Source organism: Schistocerca cancellata, chromosome 1 (genome assembly GCF_023864275.1).
Source record: "Schistocerca cancellata isolate TAMUIC-IGC-003103 chromosome 1, iqSchCanc2.1, whole genome shotgun sequence".
Taxonomy (NCBI): domain Eukaryota; kingdom Metazoa; phylum Arthropoda; class Insecta; order Orthoptera; family Acrididae; genus Schistocerca; species Schistocerca cancellata.
Genome location: NC_064626.1, coordinates 1,138,455,710 through 1,138,480,676, shown reverse-complemented (window position 1 = coordinate 1,138,480,676; position 24,967 = coordinate 1,138,455,710). Strand labels below are relative to the sequence as shown.

At 43.4% G+C, this 24,967-nt stretch overlaps 1 protein-coding gene across 1 annotated transcript in view; it reads right to left on the bottom strand.

The window, feature by feature from the left end:
• LOC126134931 (LIM domain-binding protein 3-like) overlaps window positions 1–21,513 on the bottom strand; it is a 196,265-nt gene extending 174,752 nt beyond the window's left edge. Inside the window, exons 1-2 of the mRNA XM_049915196.1 lie at window positions 21,426–21,513; window positions 3,358–3,539 (exon numbers count right to left, since the gene is read on the bottom strand). Coding sequence (XP_049771153.1) covers window positions 3,358–3,539; window positions 21,426–21,513 — 270 coding nt within the window. The remainder of the gene's footprint in view (window positions 1–3,357; window positions 3,540–21,425) is intronic.
• Between the last annotated feature and the right edge of the window lie 3,454 nt (window positions 21,514–24,967).

Below are 24,967 nucleotides of genomic sequence, written 5' to 3'. Positions count from 1 at the left end.
ATAGTATTCTTTAGTCTCTTCAGGTCCATTTCTCACAAGTTCTTTTCTTCAGGTTTCTGAATTCTGTTACAGTCACTAACAATGTCTGTGCCTGGGTAGTTTCTTCAGTCTCGTATTTGATTCCAGAACGTTTGTCAGACTAGAATGAAGTCGATATATCTCTTCATATCTCCAGTGGTTTTCCACATACACCTTCTCCGTGGATGATGTTGAAACCACGTTAGATATTTCTGGTTGATTTTCTGTGCAGAATTCTACTACTGTCTCCCCCTTCATTTCTTTCTCCAAGCCCAAAAGGTCGCACTATGGTGCCATCTCTTCCTTCTGCCACTGATGCATTCCAGTCTCACATAATGATAGGTCTGCCTTGTCCTTTCACCTAGTTTTCAGCACCTTTTATCTCACTGTTCACTCTTTTCCATTTCTTCTTTGATAGGTCCGCTGGTGTTTTCTATCTACATAAATGATCTTTTGGATAGGGTGGATAGCAATGTGCGGCTCTTTGCTGATGATGCTGTGGTGTACGGGAAGGTGTCGTCGTTGAGTGACTGTAGGAGGATAGAAGATGACTTGGACAGGATTTGTGATTGGTGTAAAGAATGGCAGCTATCTCTAAATATAGATAAATGTAAATTAATGCAGATGGATAGGAAAAAGAATCCTGTAATGTTTGAATACTCCATTAGTAGTGTAGCACTTGACACAGTCACGCCGATTAAATATTTGGACGTAACATTGCCGTGCGATATGAAGTGGGACAAGCATGTAATGGCAGTTGTGGGTAAGGCGGATAGTCGTCTTCGGTTCATTGGTAGAATTTTGGGAAGATGTGGTTCATCTGTAAAGGAGACCGCTTATAAAACACTAATACGACCTATTCTTGAGTACTGCTCGAGCGTTTGGGATCCCTATCAGGTCGGATTGAGGGAGGACATAGAAGCAATTCAGAGGTGGGCTGCTAGATTTGTTACTGGTAGGTTTGATCATCACGCGAGTGTTACCGAAATGCTTCAGGAACGGGGGTGGGAGTTTCTAGAGGAAAGGAGGCGTTCTTTTCGTGAATCGCTACTGAGGAAATTTAGAGAACCATCATTTGAGGCTGACTGCAGTACAATTTTACTGCCGCCAACGTACATTTCGCGGAAAGACCACAAAGTAAAGATAAGGCCTCGTACAGAGGCATATAGGCAGTCATTTTTCCCTCCGCCACGCACCGTATGGTGGATTGCGGAGTATGTATGTAGATGTAGATGTAGATGTAGATTGATGTCGGCATGTACTCTTGGATTATGACTGTCTTATTTGGTTTTGTGTCCAACTGTAGAATACTAGGCAAAAGCAATAAGCTTGTAAAGAAGGTTGCTTACAAACACTCATATGACCCTTCTACTCGTATAATATGACTGAAGTGCGTGGACCTGTACCAGATAGGACTAAAAGGGCATGTTCAACATGCTGAAAGAACTGAATTGGCAGATGCTTGAACATAGACACAAACAGTAACGAGAAATACTTCTTACAAGCTTTTAAGAATCGGTTGTAAATGGGGTAAGTAAGAATACGCTACAACCCCCTACGTATCATTCCCTTAGGGACCGTGATGAGACAAGATTAAATTAATTGCAGTGCACACAGAGGCATTAAAACAGTCATTATTGCCATGCTCCACACGTGAATGTAACAGGAAGAAGCCAAGTAACTGGTACAATGTGAAGTACCCTCTGCCTATTTCTTCACAGTGGTTGGCAGAGCACAGGTGTAAATGTAGATGTAATCGACAATGGTGCCTATGTTACAGGGCCAAAAAGTCCAGAATATTTCTCCTCCAACTACTGAGAAGGCTGCTGGCACGTAACGTTAGCGACAGCCCCAGACGGTGCACAAGTCCCGCCCAATCACCCCCCTCCGCACCAATCCATATCCTAAGCTCCGCCCATGGTCTGCCGCATGTTCCAACATCAAAGTTGTTCGTATCACAAATATGCTAATCACAACAAGGGAGAAAATCAGTAGTTAGTACGAAATACAGTTTTTCCGGTACCATTGTGAAAAGAATTAGAAATATGTTCATTGAATATGCGAGTTGAAAAATCATCAATAAGAAAGAAAAATAAAAATGGTATCCACATTGTCTTTTTTATTTCATGAGCTTTCATCTGCACTATATCAAAAAATCTGATATTTGTTAACTGCAGTGAGCGCAAATTTCGGTAACATTGCGTAGTGTAAGAAATTCTGTTGGGAAATATTAATTGGTAGTATCGCCAAGGATGCTGTCCATTATCTCGATTGTCTAAAGTCAATGTTGTGCATAAACAAGGCAAAGTCGATGTCTTGGTTTGTTTCTGATTGCCTCATTAAGACTAAAGAATATAAGAGTGGGATGATGTAGAAATGCGTTATGCAAGCAGTCAGATATTTATACAGTGACATTCTTCATTAATATTTGCCTGTGTAATGGGTGAATTTTTACTTGTGAATTCTTATGACTGCTTGCTTATAGCAGACATGAGATTACTTTGAGTTCTTCTACAGTGTTTGAGAGCTTTAGAGCTGCCTATTGTTAAACATATGTACATAATTTCGTCAGTGTCATTTCAACACATCTTATTGTACTTTAATGTCTGTTAGGTATCAGTTTTGACAGCAGTTGGCCACAACAGTCAAGATTAGGTACCTTGTGTATGATAACTTTATTGAGAGTGCATATCTATGTTTCATTTTGACAGTATTACACAAACTGCTAAGAAGTACTGATGATGATGATGGCGTGTGACTAGGGCCTCCCGTCTGGTGGACCGCTCGCCTTGTGCAAGTCTTTCTATTTGACGCCACTTCGGCGACTTGCGCGTCGATGGGGATGAAATGATGATGATTAGGACAACACAACATCCAGTCCCTGAGCGGAGAAAATCTCCGACCCAGCCGGGAATCGAACCCGGGCCCTTAGGATTGACAGTCCGTCGCGCTGACCACTCAGCTACCGGGGGCGGAAGCTAAGAATTACTAACAGCACAATACTGCTAGTATGAACAACCGCGGTAAAACAAAAAACGACGAACAAAAACACGACAGCGACGACGAGGGGGTAAATGGGGGCGGGGCTTGTGCAAATGTCCGGGGCTGTCGTTAACGTTTCCTGCTGCTGGCATTCTTCAGGAACCATATGTCAGTGTGGCTTATCCACAGATACTCCCTCAGAGTGGTTACACCTACGGTGCAGCTATCTGCAGATCGGTATCACTGAGATAAATAAGTAACTCCCCCTCCCCCGCCTGTGCCCGCTCAGCTGACAACGCAGTTCGCGACGAGGAGGGGGCGGGGCCAGCAGTCCGCTGCCGCCGATCGCTCACTCACCGAGGCGCCATCCTGGAAGGGCTGCAGCGGCTGCGAGGCGTCGGGCGGCGCCGCGAACACGCCCACCAGCCGGCGCCGCTGCAGCGCGAACACCAGCAGGCGCAGGTAGTCGGCGCGCATGCGCAGCGGGCCCGCCTCCTCCTCGCCCAGCCGGCGCAGCCACGCCGCAGCGCGCGCCTTCTCTGCACACGGCACCACACGCGGTGTGTGTGTCTCACTCTCATTTGTCCGTGTTTCGAATAAATCTCGTAAAACGTGCGTGCCGTCAGTCTCATTCTAGTCTGTACAAAACTAGTAACACAGAATACCGAGAACTAACAACTACGTGGCGACACAATTAATCAGACACTACGGACAATCGCTGAACGTGAATAGTGTGTGATATCTTCTATTCTGCTGTTCTTTGTTCACCCTCTTCATTCCATTCCATTTGGCCGATGCATAGTATTATTCTCATATTTTTGTACGCTGTTGCAACAATGCAAAAACACCACTGGCCATTAAAATTGCTACACCAAGAAGAAATGCAGATGATAAACGGGTATTCACTGGACAAATATATTACACTAGAACTGACGTGTGATTACATTTTCACATAATTTGGGTGCATAGATCCTGAAAAATTAGTACCCAGAACAACCACCTCTGGCCGTAATAACAGCCTTGATACGCCTGGGCATTGAGTCAAACAGAGCTTGGATGGCGTGTACAGGTACAGCTGCCCCTACAGCTTCAACACGATACCACAGTTCATCAAGAGTAGTGACTGGCGTATTGTGACGAGCCAGTTGCTCGGCCACCATTGACCAGACGTTTTCAATTGGTGAGAGATTTGGAGAATCTGCTGTCCAGGGCAGCAGTCGAACATTTTCTGTATCCAGAAAGGCCCGTACAGGACCTGCAACATGCGGTCGTGCATTATCCTGCTGAAATGTAGGGTTTCGCAGGGATCGAATGGAGGGTAGAGCCACAGGTCGAAACACATCTGAAATGTAACGTCCACTGTTCAAAGTGCCGTCAATGCGAACAAGAGGTGCCCGAGACGTGTAACCTTTGGCACCCCATACCAACATGCCGGGTGATACGCCAGTATGGCGATGACGAATACACGCTTCCAATGTGCGTTCACCGCGATTTCGCCAAACGCGGATGCGACCGTCATGATGCTGTAAACAGAACCTGGATTCATCCAAAAAAAATGACGTTTTGCCATTCGTTCACCCAGGTTCGTCGTTGGGTACACCACCGCAGGCGCTCCTGTCTGTGATGCAGCGTCAAGGGTAACCGCAGCCATGGTCTCCGAGCTGATAGTCCATGCTGCTGCAAACGTCGTCGAACTATTCGTGGAGATGGTTGTAGTCTTGCAAACGTCCCCATCTGTTGGCTCAGGGATCGAGACGTAGCTGCACGATCCGTTACAGCCATACGGATAAGATGCCTGTCATCTCGACTGCTAGTGACACGAGGCCGTTGGGAACCAGCATGACGTTCCGTATTACCCTCCTGAACCCACCGATTCCATATTCTGCTAGTCGCGATACGATAAACCGCAATCGCGATAGGCTACAATCCGACCTTTATCAAAGTAGGAAACGTCATGTTACGCATGTCTTCTCCTTACATGTGGCATCACAACAACGTTTCACCAGGCAACGCCGGTCAGCTGCTGTTTGTGTATGAGAAATCGGTTGGAAACTTTCCTCATGTCAGCTCGTTGTAGGTGTCGCTACCGGCGCCAACCATGTGTGAATGCTCTGAAATGCTAATCATTTGCATATCGCAGCATCTTATTCCTGTCGGTTATATTTTTGCGTCTGTAGCACGTCATCTTCGTGGTGTAGCAATTTTAATGGCCAGTAGTGAATAAATCGTAATTCTTCACCTGTATCAATTACGTGCTATTTTTGTTGCGGATAGTGTTCACACAAGTTATGAGCCGCTGCAACTACGAATTACGAGAGGCAAGAGAGGCTCAAGTTACAATGCACGCCTTTTCACTGGGACAGTCAGTGAGTGAAGCGAACAGCAGGAGAACCAATCTTCACTCTCAGCTGCGACTGATGGGAGTTCGTGGAAACGCAGAGTTCAGCACAGCCCACTACCATTTCGCCAGTCGATTGCATCGTGCCATCCGTGACATGTAGTGAAGACACGACTCCACTGTCTGTGCCACTATAGCCAGACCTGTGTTTCAAACTTGCATTCCAAGTTCAAACTTTGCTCTTATTGTCAGACACTATTCGTCCACACTCACCGCTTGTAGATACCAACCAAGGGCCACATGCTTTCAACTTGTAATATATATATTGAGGGGCCTAGATGAAGATGAAATGAGAGATATGATACTGCGTGAAGAGTTTGATAGTGCACTGAAAGACCTGAGTCGTAACAAGGCTCTGGGACTAGACAACATTCCATTAGAACTACTGACAGCCTTGGGAGAGCCAGTCCTGACAAAACTCTACCATCTGGTGAGCAAGGTATATGAGACAGGCGAAATACCCTCAGACTTCAAGAAGAACATAAAATTCCAAACCCAAAGAAAGCAGGTGTAGACAGATGTGAAAATTACCGAACTATGTTTGATAAGTCACGGCTGCAAAATACTAACGCGAATTCTTTACAGACGAATGGGAAAACTGGTAGAAGCTGACCTCGGGGAAGATCAGCTTGGATTCCGTAGAAATATTGGAACACGTGCGACAATACTGACCTTACGACTTATCTTAGAAGCTAGATTAAGGAAAGGCAAACCTACGTTTCTAGCATTTGTAGACTTAGAGAAAGCTTTTGACAATGTTGATTGGAATACTCTCTTTCAAATTCTGAATGTGGCAGGGGTAAAATACAGGGAGCGAAAGGCTATTTACAATTTGTACATAAACCAAATGGCAGTTATAAGAGTTGAGGGGCATGAAAGGGAAGCAGTGGTTGGGAAGGGAATGAGACAGGATTGTAGCCTCTCCCAGATGCTATTCAATCTTTATATTGAGCAAGCAGTGAAGGAAACAAAAGAAAAATTCGGAGTAGGTATTAAAATCCACGGAGAAGAAATAAAAACTTTGAGGTTCGCCGATGACATTGTAATTCTGTCGGAGACAGCAAAGGACCTGAAAGAGCAGTTGAACGGAATGGATAGAGTCTTGAAACGAGAATATAAGATGAAAATCAACAAAAGCAAAACGAGGATAATGGAATGTAGTCGAATTAAGTCGGGTGATGTTGAGGGAATTAGATTAGAAAATGAGAGACTTGAAGTAGTAAACGAGTTTTGTTATTTGGGGAGCAAAATAACTGATGATGGTCGAAGTAGAGAGGATATAAAATGTAGACTGGCAATGGCAAGGAAAGCGTTTCTGAAGAAGAGAAATTTGTTAACATCGAGTATAGATTTAAGGGTCAGGAAGTCGTTTCTGAAAGTATTTGTATGGAGTGTAGCCATGTATCGAAGTGAAACGTGGATGATAAATAGTTTGGAAAGAAGAGAATAGAAGCTTTCGAAATGTGGTGCTACAAAAGAATGCTGAAGATTAGATGGGTAGATCACATAACTAATCAGGAGGTATTGAACAGAATTGGGGAGAAGAGGATTTGTGGCACAACTCGACTAGAAGAAGGGATCGGTTGGTAGGACATGTTCTGAGGCATCAAGTGATCACAAATTTAGCGTTGGAGGGCAGCGTGGAGGGTAAAAATCGTAGAGGGAGATCACGAGATGAATACACTGACCAGATTCAGAAGGATGTAGGTTGCAGTAGGTACTGGGAGATGAAGCAGCTTGCACAGGATAGAGTAGCATAGAGGGCTGCATCAAACCAGTCTCAGGACTCAAGACCAGAACAACAACAACCCATAAAACACATCCTAAACACTGAGGTTATTGGTCACATGTCGTACTCTGATTTTTGGCTTCGCCTTCGGACATTAGTTACGGATGCCACAATTTCCTACGTGACCCTGCACCGAGTACTGTTTGCCATTAATAGCGCAGTCATTTTTCAAAACCGTTCCGATATGCCTTCACAGTTCAACGTTGCTGATCAAGGGTACAGTATATTTACGAATTGGCAGTATAGGCACGGCATCGCAAACAAGTACTGGCAACTTAGCAACAGGTTCACCAGAAGCTACAAGAAGGCAGCAGCTTCCACTATCAGAGCAGTTCTGCACAGTGAAACGAGACATAGTCACACCCCTACAGCAAATCGAGAAAGTTCACGCCACAACAATGACTTACAACACCTGAAGGAGCTACGACTGCCGGGACATACGTAGAAGTGTCGACAAGTGATCACAGACTTGGGGTTGGTACCCTACACTGTGGGCAGCAAGCAACAGCGGCCGGCAGCTCTGAGAAGGAGCACCTCCATACTATGTCGCTACTCATCGAAGACAGGAGTCTGACTGAATCAGTTCCGTTCCGCAAACTTTCCAACCTCTGTGGCTTCAAACCCCACACTACTGCCAGCTATCGTCAAGCCAGTAGTGAGACGCTTCAGTTGTGCTATCATATTCTGAAATCTTCTTTGACCAGTCACGGCACTTCGTGGATATCTGCTCTATCTCTAGTGCTGTTTGGGTTGCAAGCCGCTATTAAACCTGACATTGGAGCTTCTGCTGCAGAATTCGTTTATAGTGAAACCTCTGACTTATAGCAGAGCTCTTGGAGCAATAACAAGGGTGTCCTCTATGTGAACCGTCCTTTATCCTTCAATATGTAAAGACTTCTACCTGTAAATTTCTCCTGTTGTCGCGTCTTGGCATTTTGTTGTTGTGGTCTTCAGTCCTGAGACTGGTTTGATGCAGCTCTCCATGCTACTCTATCCTGTGCAAGCTGCTTCATCTCCCAGCACCTACTGCAACCTACAGCCTTCTGAATCTGCTTAGTGTATTCATCTCTTGGTTTCCCTCTACGATTTTTACCTTCCACGCTGCCCTCCAGTACTAAATTGGTGATCCCTCGATGCCTCAGAACATGTCCTACCAACCGATCTCTTCTTCTAGTCAAGTTGTGCCACAAACTCCTCTTCTCCCCAATTCTATTCAATACCTCCTGATTAGTTATGTGATCTACCCATCTAATCTTCAGCATTCTTCTGTAGCACCACATTTCGAAAGCTTCTATTCTCTTCTTGTCTAAACTATTTATCGTCCATGTTTCACTTCCATACATGGCTACACTTCATACAAATACTTTCAGAAACGACTTCCTGATATTTAAATCAATACTGGATGTTAACAAATTCCTCTTCTTCAGAAACGCTTTCCTTGCCATTGCCAGTCTACATTTTATATCCTCTGTACTTCGACCATAGTCAGTTATTTTGCTCCCTGAATAGCAAAACTCTTTTACTACTTTAAGTGTCTCATTTCCTAATCTAATTCCCTCAGCATCACCCGAGTTAATTCGACTACATTCCATTATCCTCGTTTTGCTTTTGTTGATGTTCATCTTATACCCTCCTTTCACGACACTGTCCATTCCGTTCAACTGCTCTTCCAAGTCCTTTGCTGTCTCTGACAGAACTACAATGTCATCGGCGAACCTCAAAGTTTTTATTTCTTCTCCGTGGATTTTAATACCTACTCCGAAATTTTCTTTTATTTCCTTTATTGCTTGCTCAATATACAGATTGAATAGCATTGGGGAGAGGCTACAACCCTGTCTCACTTCCTTGGCATACGGACACGAATGTTTTCATATTGTGTTCAAAATTAAAGCAACAAACTATTTCCCCGTCCTGTGTCTAATTCACGATATAATCATACAAACTGTCAACAGACGTCGTTACGATCGTGTTCTGCACGGTCAATGGACAACCACGCCAGCAATGACGTCAGCGCACCTGCATGGCTTAATGTGAATCATTCTGTTGTTTCTCGGATGAGGTGACAGTTTGTAGAGACCGGAACTGTATTCCGAAGACCACGACGGGACCGACCAGGTGTGACATCAGAAAGAGTGGACCATTATTTAGATGTAAGCGCCTACCGCCTTAGTAATGCACTGCAACTGGGATCTGACCTTGCAGCGTCGCCTGCACGTGTTGTATCGAGACAAACGGTGTACAGAAGGTTTTAGCAGAGTGGCCTTTATTGTCGAGGACCTGCTGTCTGTTTACCTCTGACATGTCTTCACCGAAGGGAACGCCTAGAGTGGAGCCGTCAACGTGCCACCTGGACGGTCGAACGGTGGGTCAATGTTCTTATCAAAGATGAGTCCCGATTTGGTCTGAAGAGTGATTATCGATGGATTCGCATTTGGAGGGCACGTGGAACAAGATTTTGGGACCCAGACATTGCGCAGAGAGACCGATATTCTACATTTATACTCCGCAAGCCACCCAACGGTGTGTAGCGGAGGGCTCCTTACTTGCCACTGTCATTACCTCCCTTTCCTGTTCCAGTAGCGTATGGTCCGCGAGAATAACGACTGTCTGAAAGCCTCCGTGCGCGCTCGAATCTCTCTAATTTTACATTCGTGATCTCCTCGGGAGGTATAAGTAGGGGGAAGCAATATATTCGATACCTCATGCAGAAACGCACCCTCTCGAAACCTGGACAGCAAGCTACACCGCGATGCAGAGCGCCTCTCTTGCAGAGTCTGCCACTTGAGTTTGCTAAACATCTCCGTAACGCTATCACGCTTACCAAATAATCCTGTGACGAAATGCGCCGCTCTTCTTTGGATCTTCTCTATCTCCTCGGTATCGATCCCACGCTGATAAGCAATACTCAAGTATAGGTCGAACGAGTGTTTTGTAAGCCACCTCCTTTGTTGATCGACTACATTTTCTAAGGACTCTCCCAATGAATCTCAACCTGGCACCCGCCTTACCAACAATTACTTTTATATGATCATTCCACTTCAAATCGTTCCGCACGCATACTCCCAGATATTTTACAGAAGTAACTGCTACCAGTGTTTGTTCCGCTATCATATGATCATACAATAAAGGATCCTTCTTTCTATGTATTCGCAATACATTACATTTGTCTATGTTAAGGGTCAGTTGTCACTCCCTGCACCAAGTGCCTACCCGCTGCAGATCTTCCTGCATTTCGCTGCAATTTTCTAATGCTGCAACTTCTCTGTATACTACAGCATCATCCGCGAAAAGCTGCATGGAACTTCCGACACTATCTACTAGGTCATTTATATATATATTGTGAAAAGCAGTGGTCCCATAACACTCCCCTGAGGCACGCCAGAGGTTACTTTAACGTCTGTAGACGTCTCTCCATTGATAACAACATGCTGTGTTCTGTTTGCTAAAAACTCTTCAATCCAGCCACACAGCTGGTCTGATGTTCCGTAGGCTCTTACTTTGTTTATCAGGCGACACTGCGGAACTGTATCGAACGCCTTCCGGAAGTCAAGGAAAATGGCATCTATCTGGGAGCCTGTATCTAATGTTTTCTGGATCTCATGAACAAATGAAGCGAGTTGGGTCCCACACGACCGCTGTTTCCGGAATCCATGCTGATTCCTACAGAGTAGATTCTGGGTTTCCAGAAATGACATAATACGCGAGCAAAAAACATGTTCTAAAATTCTACAACAGATCGATGTCAGAGAAGACGTTGAGGAGGATCCATAATGGTGTGGGCAGGGATTATGTTGACCATTCGAACACCTCTTCATGTAATTTTACGAGTGAACCAGCAAGATTTAACTGGTGTCACGAACGTGAGGAGGTCTTTAGATCTCATACGCAGTTGTTGCGAGGTGCTGTGGGCCCAGATTTCATATTGTTGGAAGATAATGCTAGACCGCATAGATGTTTTTTTTTTTTTTTGGAAACAGGAGATACTGAACACATGGTGTGGTCTGCATACTATCCCGATAGAGCAAATCTGGGATGGACTCGGGAGACGAGTTGCATCATGTCAGCATCCATCGACCGCTCTCCAAGACTTGTGGGCAGCTCTGCATGACGAATGGCCGTTATTGCCTCAACATGAGATTGATGACATCATTCACAGCATGTCCCGTCGTTGTCAGGCCTGTACTGATGCCAGAGGTGGTCATACCCCATACTGAGCACATTAACCAGTAGTCAGAATGTGTGTGCAAATCCGTTAAGTTGAAAAAGAAACGAACATTTTTATCTACCATTATGCATATTTCAGTTGGTTATGTTCTATATTGTCTACATTGTTTCTACTTTACTGTCACCTGTTTCTACTGTTCTGTGGCCACATAAACGCAACCTTGCAAAATTTCCGTTTGTTGCTTCAATTTTGGACACCAGTGTAATTAGAGATCTACGCACGTGTTCTCACGTTATATTAGATATGGATGGAGTCAGGGCGCATTTACAAACCCCTTACTCTGCCCTTTACCACAGCTTGGTGTGTGATGAGCACACATTGGAGATGCTGCTAAATGATAAGCGCACGATTGCATCTTTGGAGTGGCTGAAGCCAGCCTACCTGGTACCAGGCGATGTTTCTACGGACGGACCGGCGTAACATTATCGCCCGATACCTACACCAGAAGGTGCAGGCTCTATTACGAAATTTTTGACCAACTCTATAAACGACGGCCACGAAACTCTTGCCTCTGCCACGTGCTCGACGTCTGGATCTCAAACTATGGAAACAAGCGAAGACACGTTACGCTCCTACTCCATCTGGTGGTCTCAACGAAAGCATTGACACACGTTATGTTGCTGCTGAGGAATCTTCAAGCATTACAGCGGCTGTTTACAGAGTTTGATAATTAGCGAAGACCAAGGGCTGTGGCCTCTTAATATTAATAGCGATCTTGTTAATATTTTAGTTAAACGTGGTCTTGTTCAGGTACATAATCATAGTTATCCCATTAACGACGAGGGAAGAAAGTTTGCTGACACTTACTATTACAGAAATCTTTCTAATGGCGAAAAAGTCAAAAGGACCTGGCTTCTTTACTCTTTATGAAAGGATTCAGTGTATCCTTTCTGTTGTAAAATGTTTTTGCAAAAGTGTAAGTAGTTCCGACTGATATGAACGGATTTTCAGATTGGCAGCATTTATCATTAACTCTGAAAAGACACGAAACAAGCGATTCCCACAATGAAAAAGTGAAGTCATGGGTACAACTGAATAATATGTTACAAACAAAGAACACTGCAAATCAGATGCAACTGAGACTAACAGAGAAGGAAGAAAAGCACCGGTGTGATGTACTAGAAAGTATTATTGCTGTTAGCCGGCCGGAGTGGCCGAGCGGTTCTAGGCGCTTCAGTCTGGAACCGCGGTGCTGCGACGGTCGCAGGTTCGAATCCTGCCTCGGGAATGGATGTCTGTGATGTCCTTAAGTTAGTTAGGTTTAAGCAGTTCTAAGTCTAGGGGACTAATGACTTCAGATGTTAAGTCCCATAGTGCTTAGAGCCATTTGAACCATTTATTATTGCTGTTATTAAGTTTTTGTCGCGACAATGTCTGGCTTTTCGCGGTCCTTCCAAAAAACTATATGAACATGATAATTGAAATTTTTTGAAAAGCAGTAGAGATGCTGGCATCTTTTGATCCAGTTATTCGCAGAATTGAATCAAAATCTGATTCTCAAGTCGGATGGGATGGTTCACTATTTAGGAGATCACATTCAAAATGAAAGTATTGATTTACTAGGCGCAATGATAAAAAAAACATATTTTGAAGAAAGTAAGAGAATCTAAATATTTTTCCATCTTATTAGGCCGCACACCAGATGCAAGCCATACAGAAAAAAATAGCAGTAGTACTTAGGCAAGTTTATCTACATCACACAGACAAGAAAGTAGATGTATGTGAACATTTCATTCGTTTCTGTGCGATTATTAGTTCAACTGGGGAGGGTTTGTTAAATTTCGTTTTGAATTTATTTTCTGAATTGAACCTGGACATTCAAAATTTGCGCGTACAAGGTTATGGTAATGGCTCTAACACGCGTAGAAAACACAATGGACTGCAGAAAAGAATTTTGGATATCAATAAGCGTGCATTTTACATCCCATGCTCAGCTCAGAACTTAAACTTAGTGGTAAATGATGCAGCAAATATTTCTCACGAGACCATCATTTTTTTTCGACGTAATTCAAAAAATTTACGTCTTATTTTCATCATCAACATTGGGCGGTTAATCATTTGCAAACATTTACCAGTCTGAAGTGCTACGATATGGTCTAGCAGGATTGAAGCAATCAAGCCCTTGCGGTCCTACACAGAAAACGTATTTGAAGCTTTGTTGGAAACATCAGAAGCTACTTCTACTTGGGATTGTATCATCACTCTCAAAGCGATGAGCTTGTTTGACAAATTCACACAGATCGCACAGATGAAAACTTTGAAACAGTTTTAAAGGAAGCTACCAACATGGCAAATAAACGAAACCTTAAGCAAGTTTCCCTCCAGTAAATACAGGGTGTTTCAAAATAAATATACGGGTTTTAAGGCTTCCTAGCGTTTATTACATTCTACTTATAATTATAAATATGAAAGAGCAACTTAAACAGATTTGTTTGTATGCCCGTGCGAAAAGGGAAGAGTATGGAACGACCAAGAACAAATGAAAAACATCTTGAACGAGTTAGAGTCTTATCACACGTAGTCCCAAGAAATCAGTTCGTCCTTGTCGTTCGCACTTGTTACAAGCTCTAAAGCCTACGGTGTACGTGCCAGCTTCACAAATGAAATTTTGCTGCATGCGATGAAGATTTTCTGGATCGTGTCGTCTTCAGTGGTGAATCGACATTTCACCTAAATGGAAATGTGAACACACGTAATGTGTGTATCTGGGGGGTTAGCAAATCCCCACAAGATGATACAGTTGCAACGAGACGCCACCGGACTTTTTCGGTGAAGCAACTGGAACTTGTGTTTCTCAGCAGCAAAATGGTGCGCCATCTCACAGGCATAACTCAGCACGCGACTGTTAAACGACGTTGTATCCGACCGCTGAATTGGCCGCAAGAGCTGGTTTTATATGATCTTCATGTTCACACACGATCTGATCCCATGCGATTTTTGCCTTTGAGGGTTCATAAAGGATTATGTGTATGCGTCTCCGCTACCAGGTGATCTATCCGACTTCAGAAACAGCAGTGTTGCAACAATTGCTATAGACATAGTGATCAAGGTTTTGGAAAAATTCGTCTATTGACACGATGTGTGACGATGGTGCTCACATTGAACACTTTTAGGAAAAAGTGTTATAGTTTCTCTTTCATTTGATGTATTATATACAATCGTAAGATAAATATAATAAATGCTACAAAGCCTTAAAACCCGTACATTCATTTTGAAACACCCTGTATACTTTGCCCAAGAAGAAAATCGACTCAGTTTCAGTATGAACATCGTGACGAAGTTTTGTTAGATCCCCAAATTAAATTTCAAAGTAGAGTTTTTTTCCGAATTCTAGACCAGACATTAATTTTCTTAACAGTGAAGAGTTAAAAAGTTTAGAAGATGTGTTTGTTTTTTTCAGTAGTACGTTACCCTAAAGAAGAACTGATGAAACGTTGTAAATATCTGTATATGATACTTAAAACATCATTCAAGGAATGAAACCGACTCTGACAATACTAATTTGTACAATGAAATTTACGCATTAAGGTTGCATTTTCTAGAAAACCAGTCTTGTGATACACATACGATTCTTCAATATCTTTTCAAAAATGATTTAACAGAAACTTTTCCCAGCACAGCAATGGCGCTAGTCACAGTTGCACCCGTTGAAAGATCATTTTCGAAATTAAAAATTATAAAAAAAAAAATTCTAAGCTCAACTATCCATCAACAGACTTATAAATTTGGCTATTATTTCAGTAGAACAGTTTAGATACTAGATGGATAATAGAAGATTTTGCAATTGTGAAAGCAAGATAAGTTCAATTTGTGTGAGTATATGTGTCGAAGAAACTTTCACTGAAGTCAGTAAACAAGGTAGAATTAAAGTGTTCCTGGATTTGCTAACAGTGAGTCTCATTTGTATGCAATAGTCAGTGAAACAGTATGTAACTGGATTTTCCTTCTGTGAAAATTATTATTTAAGAAATTCTACATCACGGAAATGCCGATGACAAGTTTTTAATACGAATGTTGTTGGGAGGGGGGAGAGGGGGGTAGCTGACAAACGGTACGTGAAGGAGTTTGATTTAAACTGATTTGTACGCAGTTGATTTAAATTATTCCAGTGCACGATGAAAACAACTGTTGTTCCATTTCAAAAATTCTCTTTGCTGTAACTCTTTGGAAAATTACAGAATAAACTCTGTTCATAGCTCCGCAGAAAGTGTAACGTTTCTTGTGTTGACATACTGTAATAAATTTTCCAGTCACCTATTAGTCTGTAAGGTACAGAGGCAAACAATTTTACTGAAGCACACTGAATTATAAATTAGTCCTCAGCTATCATGATGAAAGAGGATCTGCCATCAGCAAGCCCAACGGCAGGGCAATTGCCGTCCAGATCGTTGTCTTTGATATGCTAAGAAGAACTAGAGGTTGCGATGTCACGAGCTTTCTCGTTTAACTAGTGACGTAATGAATGTGCCGTCTACGCATCTGACTACGTAACTTATATGGGCACTGTAATGGCATATATTTGACTATATGTTGAACCATAAACGAAATAAATAGCTGTCATTACAAGATTCTGTGCGTCAGGAAAAAACCTTTAGTTACAACTATGACGTTCATTCACTGATCAATAACAGAAATATTTATCACAAAGAAAACGAATCGAATATCGTGAAAAAGATGCTCTGCCGGTGGAGTAGACACGACGATGCACAGCACGATCTAAAAAAAAGGAAAGAAACGTATTTATAGAAATCAGATCTAGTATCGCAAGAAAACTTGCGCTCGTACATCTTCAGTGCAGAAAGCGATACACAGTTGGTGAAATATGAACGAATCATGAAAATGGAAGCGATTACCGTATCGTAAATTTACCTTAACTATTTATAGGGAAGAATACAATGGCGTATCGAAAAGAACCTCTCTACAGCTGTAGTGGAGGCCATGACACAGTGAAAAAGAAGAGAGAACGATACACAGTACACGCGAAAATATAAACCGAACAACGGAAATCAGAATGCACGCCAGGAAGTAAGTGAATTCACAGAGGCCGTTACTGCTACGACAGTAGTCAAAGCCGATGGTTAGTACCGCATATTGTTCCTCTCGATCCCAAATTGGTATTATTGAAGTGCTCTCGCAGTTCAGAGTAGGCACAAAGAGCTGCTTTCTGTTCGTCATTAGGAACCAAAAGAAATATAAAGGAAAAAAAGCTGCCGTATTATTTTGTGTAAAGTGATTTTAAAGAAAAAACTACAATTTGAAGCTGACTTTTTTCCACAATGAAGCGCTCTCGCAGTTCACTGTGTGTTCGGCAGACAGATTTATTGGAAGAATCGTAAAGACACATCCGGTTACAAAACCCTTGTTTAATCAGTTCTTAATGCGGCTGCTGTTCGTCGTCTGGGACCCGAAAAGGCAGTCAAATGAAAACGAGACGGATGGAAAAAAAGTAAGTAAATTGTTCATTACTTCAAAAGTAATCGCCACAAATGTTAATATTTTGAAATCAGAATGCACACCAGGAAGTAAATTAATGCAGAAAAATGTTTGCGATTGCCTACGGACACATGACGGCCTATGGCCAGCTATGTCTTTCTTCAGGACTTACGGAAATTGCGCGGGGAGAGATCGAACTCTATGGAGGATGTATAGCGGCTTCCCAGCAAAACTTCTGCGGCGTAGACGAAGCACCCTTGGCAGAGTTTGGGTGGGAATTACTCTGCTACCGAATGCTGGCGAGGCCTTACACATCCTCCATATTGTACTGTACCGCCCCCCCCCCTCCCCCCCCCCCCAGCTATATCCGTATTTTTACACTATTGACAACACCTGTCTACTGTTTTCCGGCCTCAGAGATCCACAATGCAAGAGGATCTGCCATCAGCAAGCCCAACGGCAGTGGAAATACCGTCCAGATCGTTGTCTTTGACAAGCTAAGAAGAAGAACTAGAGGTTGCGATGTCACGAGCACTCTCGTTTAACGAGTGACGTAATGAATATGCCGTCTACGCATCTGACTGGGTAACTTATATGGACGCTATAATAGCATATATTTGACTGTATGTTGAACTATAAATGAAATAAGTAGCTGTCATTCAAGATTCTGTGCGTCAGGAAAAAAACCTTTAGTTACAACTCTGACGTTCATTCACTGATCAATAACAGAAATATTTATCAGAAAGAAAACGATTCGAATATCGCGAAAAAGATGCTCTGCTGGTGGAGTAGACACGACGATACACAGCACGATCTAAAAAAAAGGAAAGAAACCTATTTACAGTAAAGAAACCAGATCTAGTATCGCAAGAAAACTTGCGCGACGACTCAGCCTTAGTATCGATGTCGTATTAGTAAATCCATCATTCCTCATCTGTTTCTCACACGTCGTTATTAGTTCTGCATCGTTGATCAACCCTGAGCAACTTGCATTCGCCGCTGATTTTGCTGGAAATTCTTCATTTTTGGGACAGATTTTGCTGTCACACCTTTCGTACCCGAACATCATCAGCGACTTCCCCGATTGTGTTTCGGCGATAGTTCATGATTATTTCTTTCACTTTTCCCACGATTTCATTGTTTGACGATGTGCTGGGACGTCCAGGACAGACGTCATCTGCAGCGTCTTCGGGGCCTTTAACGAAACACTTATAGCCCCGCGACACCTTGTCCCACTCGTATTGACTCACCAAGGGCATAATCAATTGTCGATACTACCGAGACGCATGTAACCTTTTGACAGCTAGCAACAGACTAAATAGGCGATACGGGTTACGCTCTACAGGCACCTTCCAGACAACTTTACCGACACGATGACGAAAAAAATCGCGTGAATCTAACACACAAGGGAAATTAATAGTTCCTTTTGCTTCTTAAACAGACCTTGTAACATGATTCTTCCCTGGCTGTTTTAGTCAGCACGGAAGATGCACAGACACGCTCAACACATTTCAGTGGTAATTTCCAAGAATGATTGCCTATCGAAGTCGCGGGGTCTAAATGATACATATCGAACGTGCGATTGTAAATCGTTCATGAGACTCTGGTGGCGGGCGTTATGATCAATTATTTGTGATCATCATTTTTATCAGTTTTCCGTCGTTCCTTTAGATGCTCTAAATTACATACGTCGGTGAATTATTTGTGGTTTGCTTGGGAAACCCGGACGATTCCTGTCGATAGTGAGCGTGATGTCTGGTGTTCTTGACGTTTCTTCGGCGTATTCTCTCACATGGAAAAATCTAATTCCATGCTTATCCAGCGTAGACAATTCTTTGACTTTTTGTCGACTATATAGAGTACTACCGGAGGAGGAAAGGAGGGACTGTGTAGACTGTGGTGTTGCGAAGTGTGTAAAACTTCGTAAGAGGAGTTTCGAAGCTGAAATACCGGTACAATTTCATTGCAGACAATTTGTAAATCGATTATGCGACTCTGTTGGCGGACGTTATGAGTGTGTTTACAGTGGTCAATACAGCAACAACAAAAGAAGAGCGTTACAAAAGTACTTGTAATTACAAAGGAGACGACTTACCTTACTCGTCGTCGGTGTACTCGTTATGTGAAAGTCCATGTGATGTGTACGCTACAGGGACAATTCTCTTTTTGCCATATCCAGGGTAAACTCTGCCAATATCACGCAAGAATATCGGCAGAGTGTCACATGCGTTAACTTTTCCCTGCAAACGCAAGTTTTGGAAATAGAGGTACTGAAACAAGTACAGTTCGTCTCTTTGTCCTGGACGCCCTTCTCTTTTAATGGAAGACATCACAGGTTTCCATAGCTGCTCGATGTTCTGCGTGTGCACACTGGGGTCATCCGAGTGGTTCACGAATTCGTGGTCGAATCCTTCAGCTTTCAGAGTCTTGTAGGACTGAAACCCGTCTGTAATGACTTTAGTACCAGGCAGTATGAAGTGCTTTATCAGACCCACTAAAGCGACCTTGTCTCTGGACAATACTCTCACAATGAAACACTTCCGGGACTCTCTTTCTATTCCACCGAATACCATAATATGATCGACTTCACTCTTTGAAGGTCATCCTCTCTGGTTCTTCCTTCTAGCTATATGAGATTCGTCCACCTCCACAACTTTACTCGGTCCACCAATTGGTACGCTGTCGTTTGTCACTACCACATAACACACTTCTCTGTAAAACCCGAAATAGTCACACACAGTTATAGCAGATAAGTCAGTTTCCGATGCTGTTGCTTGCAAGGTGTAGTCTCGAGTCCAGCAAGATAGAAGAATTACGCTGGTCTGGATAGATAATTTGGAAGAGTCGAACCACGTATTCTTCCTGATACTCGTTCGTTTTCCGCACTGTCTGCAATGAAATTGTACCGGTATTTCAGCTTCGAAATTCCTCTTACGAAGTTTTACACACTTCGCAACACCACAGTCTACACAGTCCCTCCTTTCCTCCTCCGGTAGTACTCTATATACTCGACAAAAAGTCAAACAATTTTCTACGCTGGATAAGCATGGAATTAGATTTTTCCATGTGAGAGAATACGCCGAAGAAACGTCAAGAACACCAGACATCACGCTCACTATCGACAGGAATCGTCCGGGTTTCCCAAGCAAACCACAAATAATTCACCGACGTATGTAATTTAGAGCATCTAAAGGAACGACGGAAAACTGATAAAAATGATTATCACAAATAATTGATCATAACGCCCGCCACCAGAGTCTCATGAACGACTTACAATCGCACGTTCGATATGTATCGTTTAGACCCCGCGACTTCGATAGGCAATCATTCTTGGAAATTACCAGAGACAAGGTCAATTTACTGGGTCTGATAAAGCACTTCATACTGCCTGGTACTAAAGTCATTACAGACGGGGTTCAGTCCTACAAGACTCTGAAAGCTGAAGGATTCGACCACGAGTTCGTGAACCATTCTGTGCACACGCAGAACATCGAGCAGCTATGGAAACCTATGAAGTCTTCCATTAAAAGAGAAGGGTGTCCAGGACAAAGAGACGAACTGTACTTGTTTCAGTACCTCTATTTCCAAAACTTGCGTTTGCAGGGAAAAGTTAACGCATGTGACACACTGCCGATATTCTTGCGTGATATTGGCAGAGTTTACGCTGGATATGACAAAAAGAGAACTGTCCCTGTAGCGTACACATCATATGGACTTTCACATAACGACTACACCGACGACGAGTAAGGTAAGTCGTCTCCTTTGTAATTACAAGTACTTTTGTAACGCTCTTCTTTTGTTGTTGCTGTAGTGGTTCAAATGGCTCTAAGCACTATGTGACTTAATATCTAAAGTCATCGGTCCCCTAGACTTAGAACTACTTAAACCTAACTAACCTAAGGACAGCACACACATCCATGCCCGAGGCAGGATTCGAACCTGCAACCGTAGCAGCAGCGCGGTTCCAGACTGAAGCGCCTAAACCGCTCGGCCACAGCGGCCGGCTTTGCTGTAGTGACCACTGTAAACACACTCATAACGCCCGCTACCAGAGTCGCATAATCGTTTTACAATCACAAGTTCGTTATGTATCGTTGGACCCCGCGACTTCGATAGGCAATCATTCTTGGAAATTGCCGACGTTACAAAAAAGACGCTGTGCATCACGGAGAGCGTTATTTGATGGAATTCAGAGAGCCTACGTTCCAAAACGAATTACGAAACATACTTCCTCCCCCAACGTACATCCGGCGTAATGATCACAGAGAGATTCCGGCTCATAAGAACGGGTACAGACTGTATTTCTTCCCGAGTACCACACGCGAACTGAACAGGAAACGGAGACAAGGGGTTTCATTGGCACCCTCCGCCACACACCGCACGAGAGCTCACTGAGTACAGACGCAGACGTGGGTGTCACGAGCCGGCACAACGGACGCAGGCACTGAAAGTATCTTCAACACCTTCCTGAGAAAACACGACAGTTTCCTGACCGCAGCACGGAAGATTGTTTTCATCAGTAGCTGACACACAAAAGGCGAGCAGCTCGCCGTTTATGTCGGAAGTTCGCGGAAACTCACCATCGGCATCGGGCAGGCTCAGCGCCAGCGGGTTTGCCAGCTTGAAGTAGAACTCCAACTCCTCCTTCGGGTCGTCCGGTTCTCCCATGGTGTCTGCACGGCGGCACGGAAATTTTGAGCGCGCGTTGGCGGTAATGAAACGTCAATTGCCAAAGAGTTTCGGCAACAGATTCTGAATTTTCTGTCGTCTCAGTCCCATGCCCGAGTGGCAATCGCCAGGCAACGAAGTGCCGCCCGCGTTCATTGTCGGAAACAATGGTGCTCGGGAAGTTCCTTGCCAGCGTCTGTTCATCGTACCTACTATACAGGGTGTTACAAAAAGGTACGGCCAAACTTTCAGGAAACATTCCTCACACACAAACAAAGAAAATATGTTATGTGGACATGTATCCGGATACGCTTAATTTCCATGTTAGAGCTCATTTTAGTTTCGTCAGTATGTGCTGTACTTCCTCGATTCACCGCCAGTTCGCCCAATTGAAGGAAGGTAATGTTGACTTCGGTGCTTGTGTTGACATGTGACTCATTGCTCTACAGTACTAACATCAAGCACATCAGTACGTAGCATCAACAGGTTAGTGTTCATCACGAACGTGGTTTTGCAGTCAGTGCAATGTTTACAGATGCGGAGTTGGCAGATGCCCATTTGATGTATGGATTAGCACGGGGCAATAGCCGTGGCGCGGTACGTCTGTATCGAGACAGATTTCCAGAACGAAGGTGTCCCGACAGGAAGACGTTCGAAGCAAGTGATCGGCGTCTTAGGGAGCACGGAACATTCCAGCCTATGACTCGCGACTGGGGAAGACCTAGAACGACGAGAACACCTGCAATGGACGAGGCAATTCTTCGTGCAGTTGACGATAACCCTAATGTCAGCGTCAGAGATGTAGCTGCTGTACAAGGTAACGTTGACCACGTCACTGTATGGAGAGTGCTACGGGAGAGCCAGTTGTTTCCGTACCATGTACAGCGTGTGCAGGCACTATCAGCAGCTGATTGGCCTCTAAGGGTACACTTCTGCGAATGGTTCATCCAACAATGTCTCAATCCTCATTTCAGTGCAAATGTTCTCTTTACGGATGAGGCTTCATTCCAATGTGATCAAATTGTAATTTTTCACAATCAACATGTGTGGGCTGACGTGAATCCGCACGCAATTGCGCAATCACGTCATCAACACAGATTTTCTGTGAACGTTTGGGCAGGCATTGTTGGTGATGTCTTGATTGGGACCCATGTTCTTCCACCTACGCTCAATGGAGCACGTTATCATGATTTCAGACGGGATACTCTACCGGTGCTGCTAGAACATGTGCCTTTACAAGTACGGCACAACATGTGGTTCATGTACGATGGAGCTCCTGCACATTTCAGTCGAAGTGTTCGTACGCTTCTCAACAACAGATTCGGTGACCGATGGATTGGTAGAGGCGGACCAATTCCATGGCCTCCACGCTCTCCTGACCTCAACCCTCTTGACTTTCATTTATGGAGGCATTTGAAAGCTCTTGTCTACGCAACCCCGGTACCAAATGTAGAGACTATTCGTTCTCGTATTGTGGACGGCTGTGATACAATACGCCATTCTCCAGGGCTGCATCAGCGCATCAGGGATTCCATGCGACGGAGGGTGGATGCATGTATCCTCGCTAACGGAGGACATTTTGAACATTTCCTGTAACAAAGTGTTTGAAGTCACGCTGGTACGTTCTGTTGCTGTGTGTTTCCATTCCATGATTAAAGTGATTTGAAGAGAAGTAATAAAATGAGCTCTAACGTGGAAAGTAAGCGTTTCCGGACACATGTCCACATAACATATTTTCTTTCTTTGTGTGTGAGGAATGTTTCCGACACAACCGTGAAAATGCAATGACAGACGCATTTAAAATATCTAGTATGTTTTCACTAAAAGTGCAAAGAACGGTGATGTAGACTACAGTAAAATATAGTGAGGTGATGCTGAGGCAGCTACAATAGGAAATCAGACACGAAAAGCTGTAGCAGCATTTTACTGTTTCTGTGGAGAGATTACTGACGATAGCCCAAGTGGAGAGGATAAATAATGGAGACTGGCTATAGCAACGAAATCGTTTCTGACCAGGGGCGGTTGTAGAAGTCTGTCAAGGGTGGGGTGGGGGGTGGGCTAATTGGTGGAAGGGGGATTGGGGGAATGGAATATCGCTTAACGAAAGGAGAGTTGGGGTCCTCCACCGACAAATTGGTAAAATTTAGTGTTGCTTAAAGTAGTTTTTGGTAACTGTTTTGGAGTTCAAGGCAAAAGAAACTTATTTTCACACGGGAGATTTTATAAATTACATAAACCTAGGGTTACCAGACGTCCGCATTTACGCGGACATGTCCTCATTTTTGACGTGAAATGTAGCGTCCGCATACATTTTTGCGATTTCTGTTAACGTCCGCATTTTTTGGTTTTGGGAATGAAGATCTTTTGATTTTTGTTTTCATGTCGTATCGTCAACAATTTGTGTACTTTTTACTACGGTCATTGAATTGCATAATTTGTTATTAGCTTAAATTCGATCTGTTACACTCACAAAATCGAAAATATCGGTTTGTATTGCATACAAAATATGTATCTTTTACCTTCGAGATAGCTGCTTCGACTATAGGTAGTATCTATGGTCAAAGCATAGCTGTGATTGTCTACGCGCTGTTTGTTTTTGTGTGACAAACGTGTTTTTAGCGAACTTGTTGTTCATCCAGCTGCATTTTTACTTTCCGTATTCATCTTACTGGGTAAGTTTCGTTAATTTCAAAATATAGCTTATGGCACAGAATTATAGTTAAGTTTTGTAAGTGAAGACTTTTTCATGGTTTAGCTGAACAATACGTTTTGATCATTCTTTGTTTAACTTCCGTTTAAGATAATTTCTCATCATGCCAAAGAGGAAGTGTGCATTTACGGATAAACTCCGAGAAAAATATCCGAGCTTTCGTCCTGGAAGAGTTCAATGGGAAGCAGAGTGTATGGTTTGTTGCCCAGGGACCCATGTATCTATATCAAATCACGGCACCAGTGACCTGGAAGTGCACATGAAAACATAAAAACATATGAAGTGTGTTAGAGGTGCAAGTTCGTTAGGTAAAGTGAGTAATTTTTTTACAAAACCCTGTGCTGAACTGGACACCAAAGTAAGTGATGCTGAAGGAACTCTTGCTTACCATACTGTGTTTCATCACAGCAGTTACAAATCTATGGACTGTACCAGCGGAATGTTGAGAGAAATTTTCCATGACTCGTCCACATCATCAAAAATCCCGTGTGGACGTACCAAAACTAAAGCAATAGTGAATTCAGTTCTAGCACCTCATTCACTAGAACGCATCATGAAAGAGCTGGAGTGCATTCCTATTGTTGGTGTCTTGACAGATGCTGGCAACCATGGGAATATTAAAATGATCCCCATTATAGTTCATTACTTTGATCACAGGAATGGAGGACTGCAAATTAAACTTCTAAATATAGAAAGTAGACCAAATGAAACTGCAGAAAATATTTCAACATACATCAGTGACAC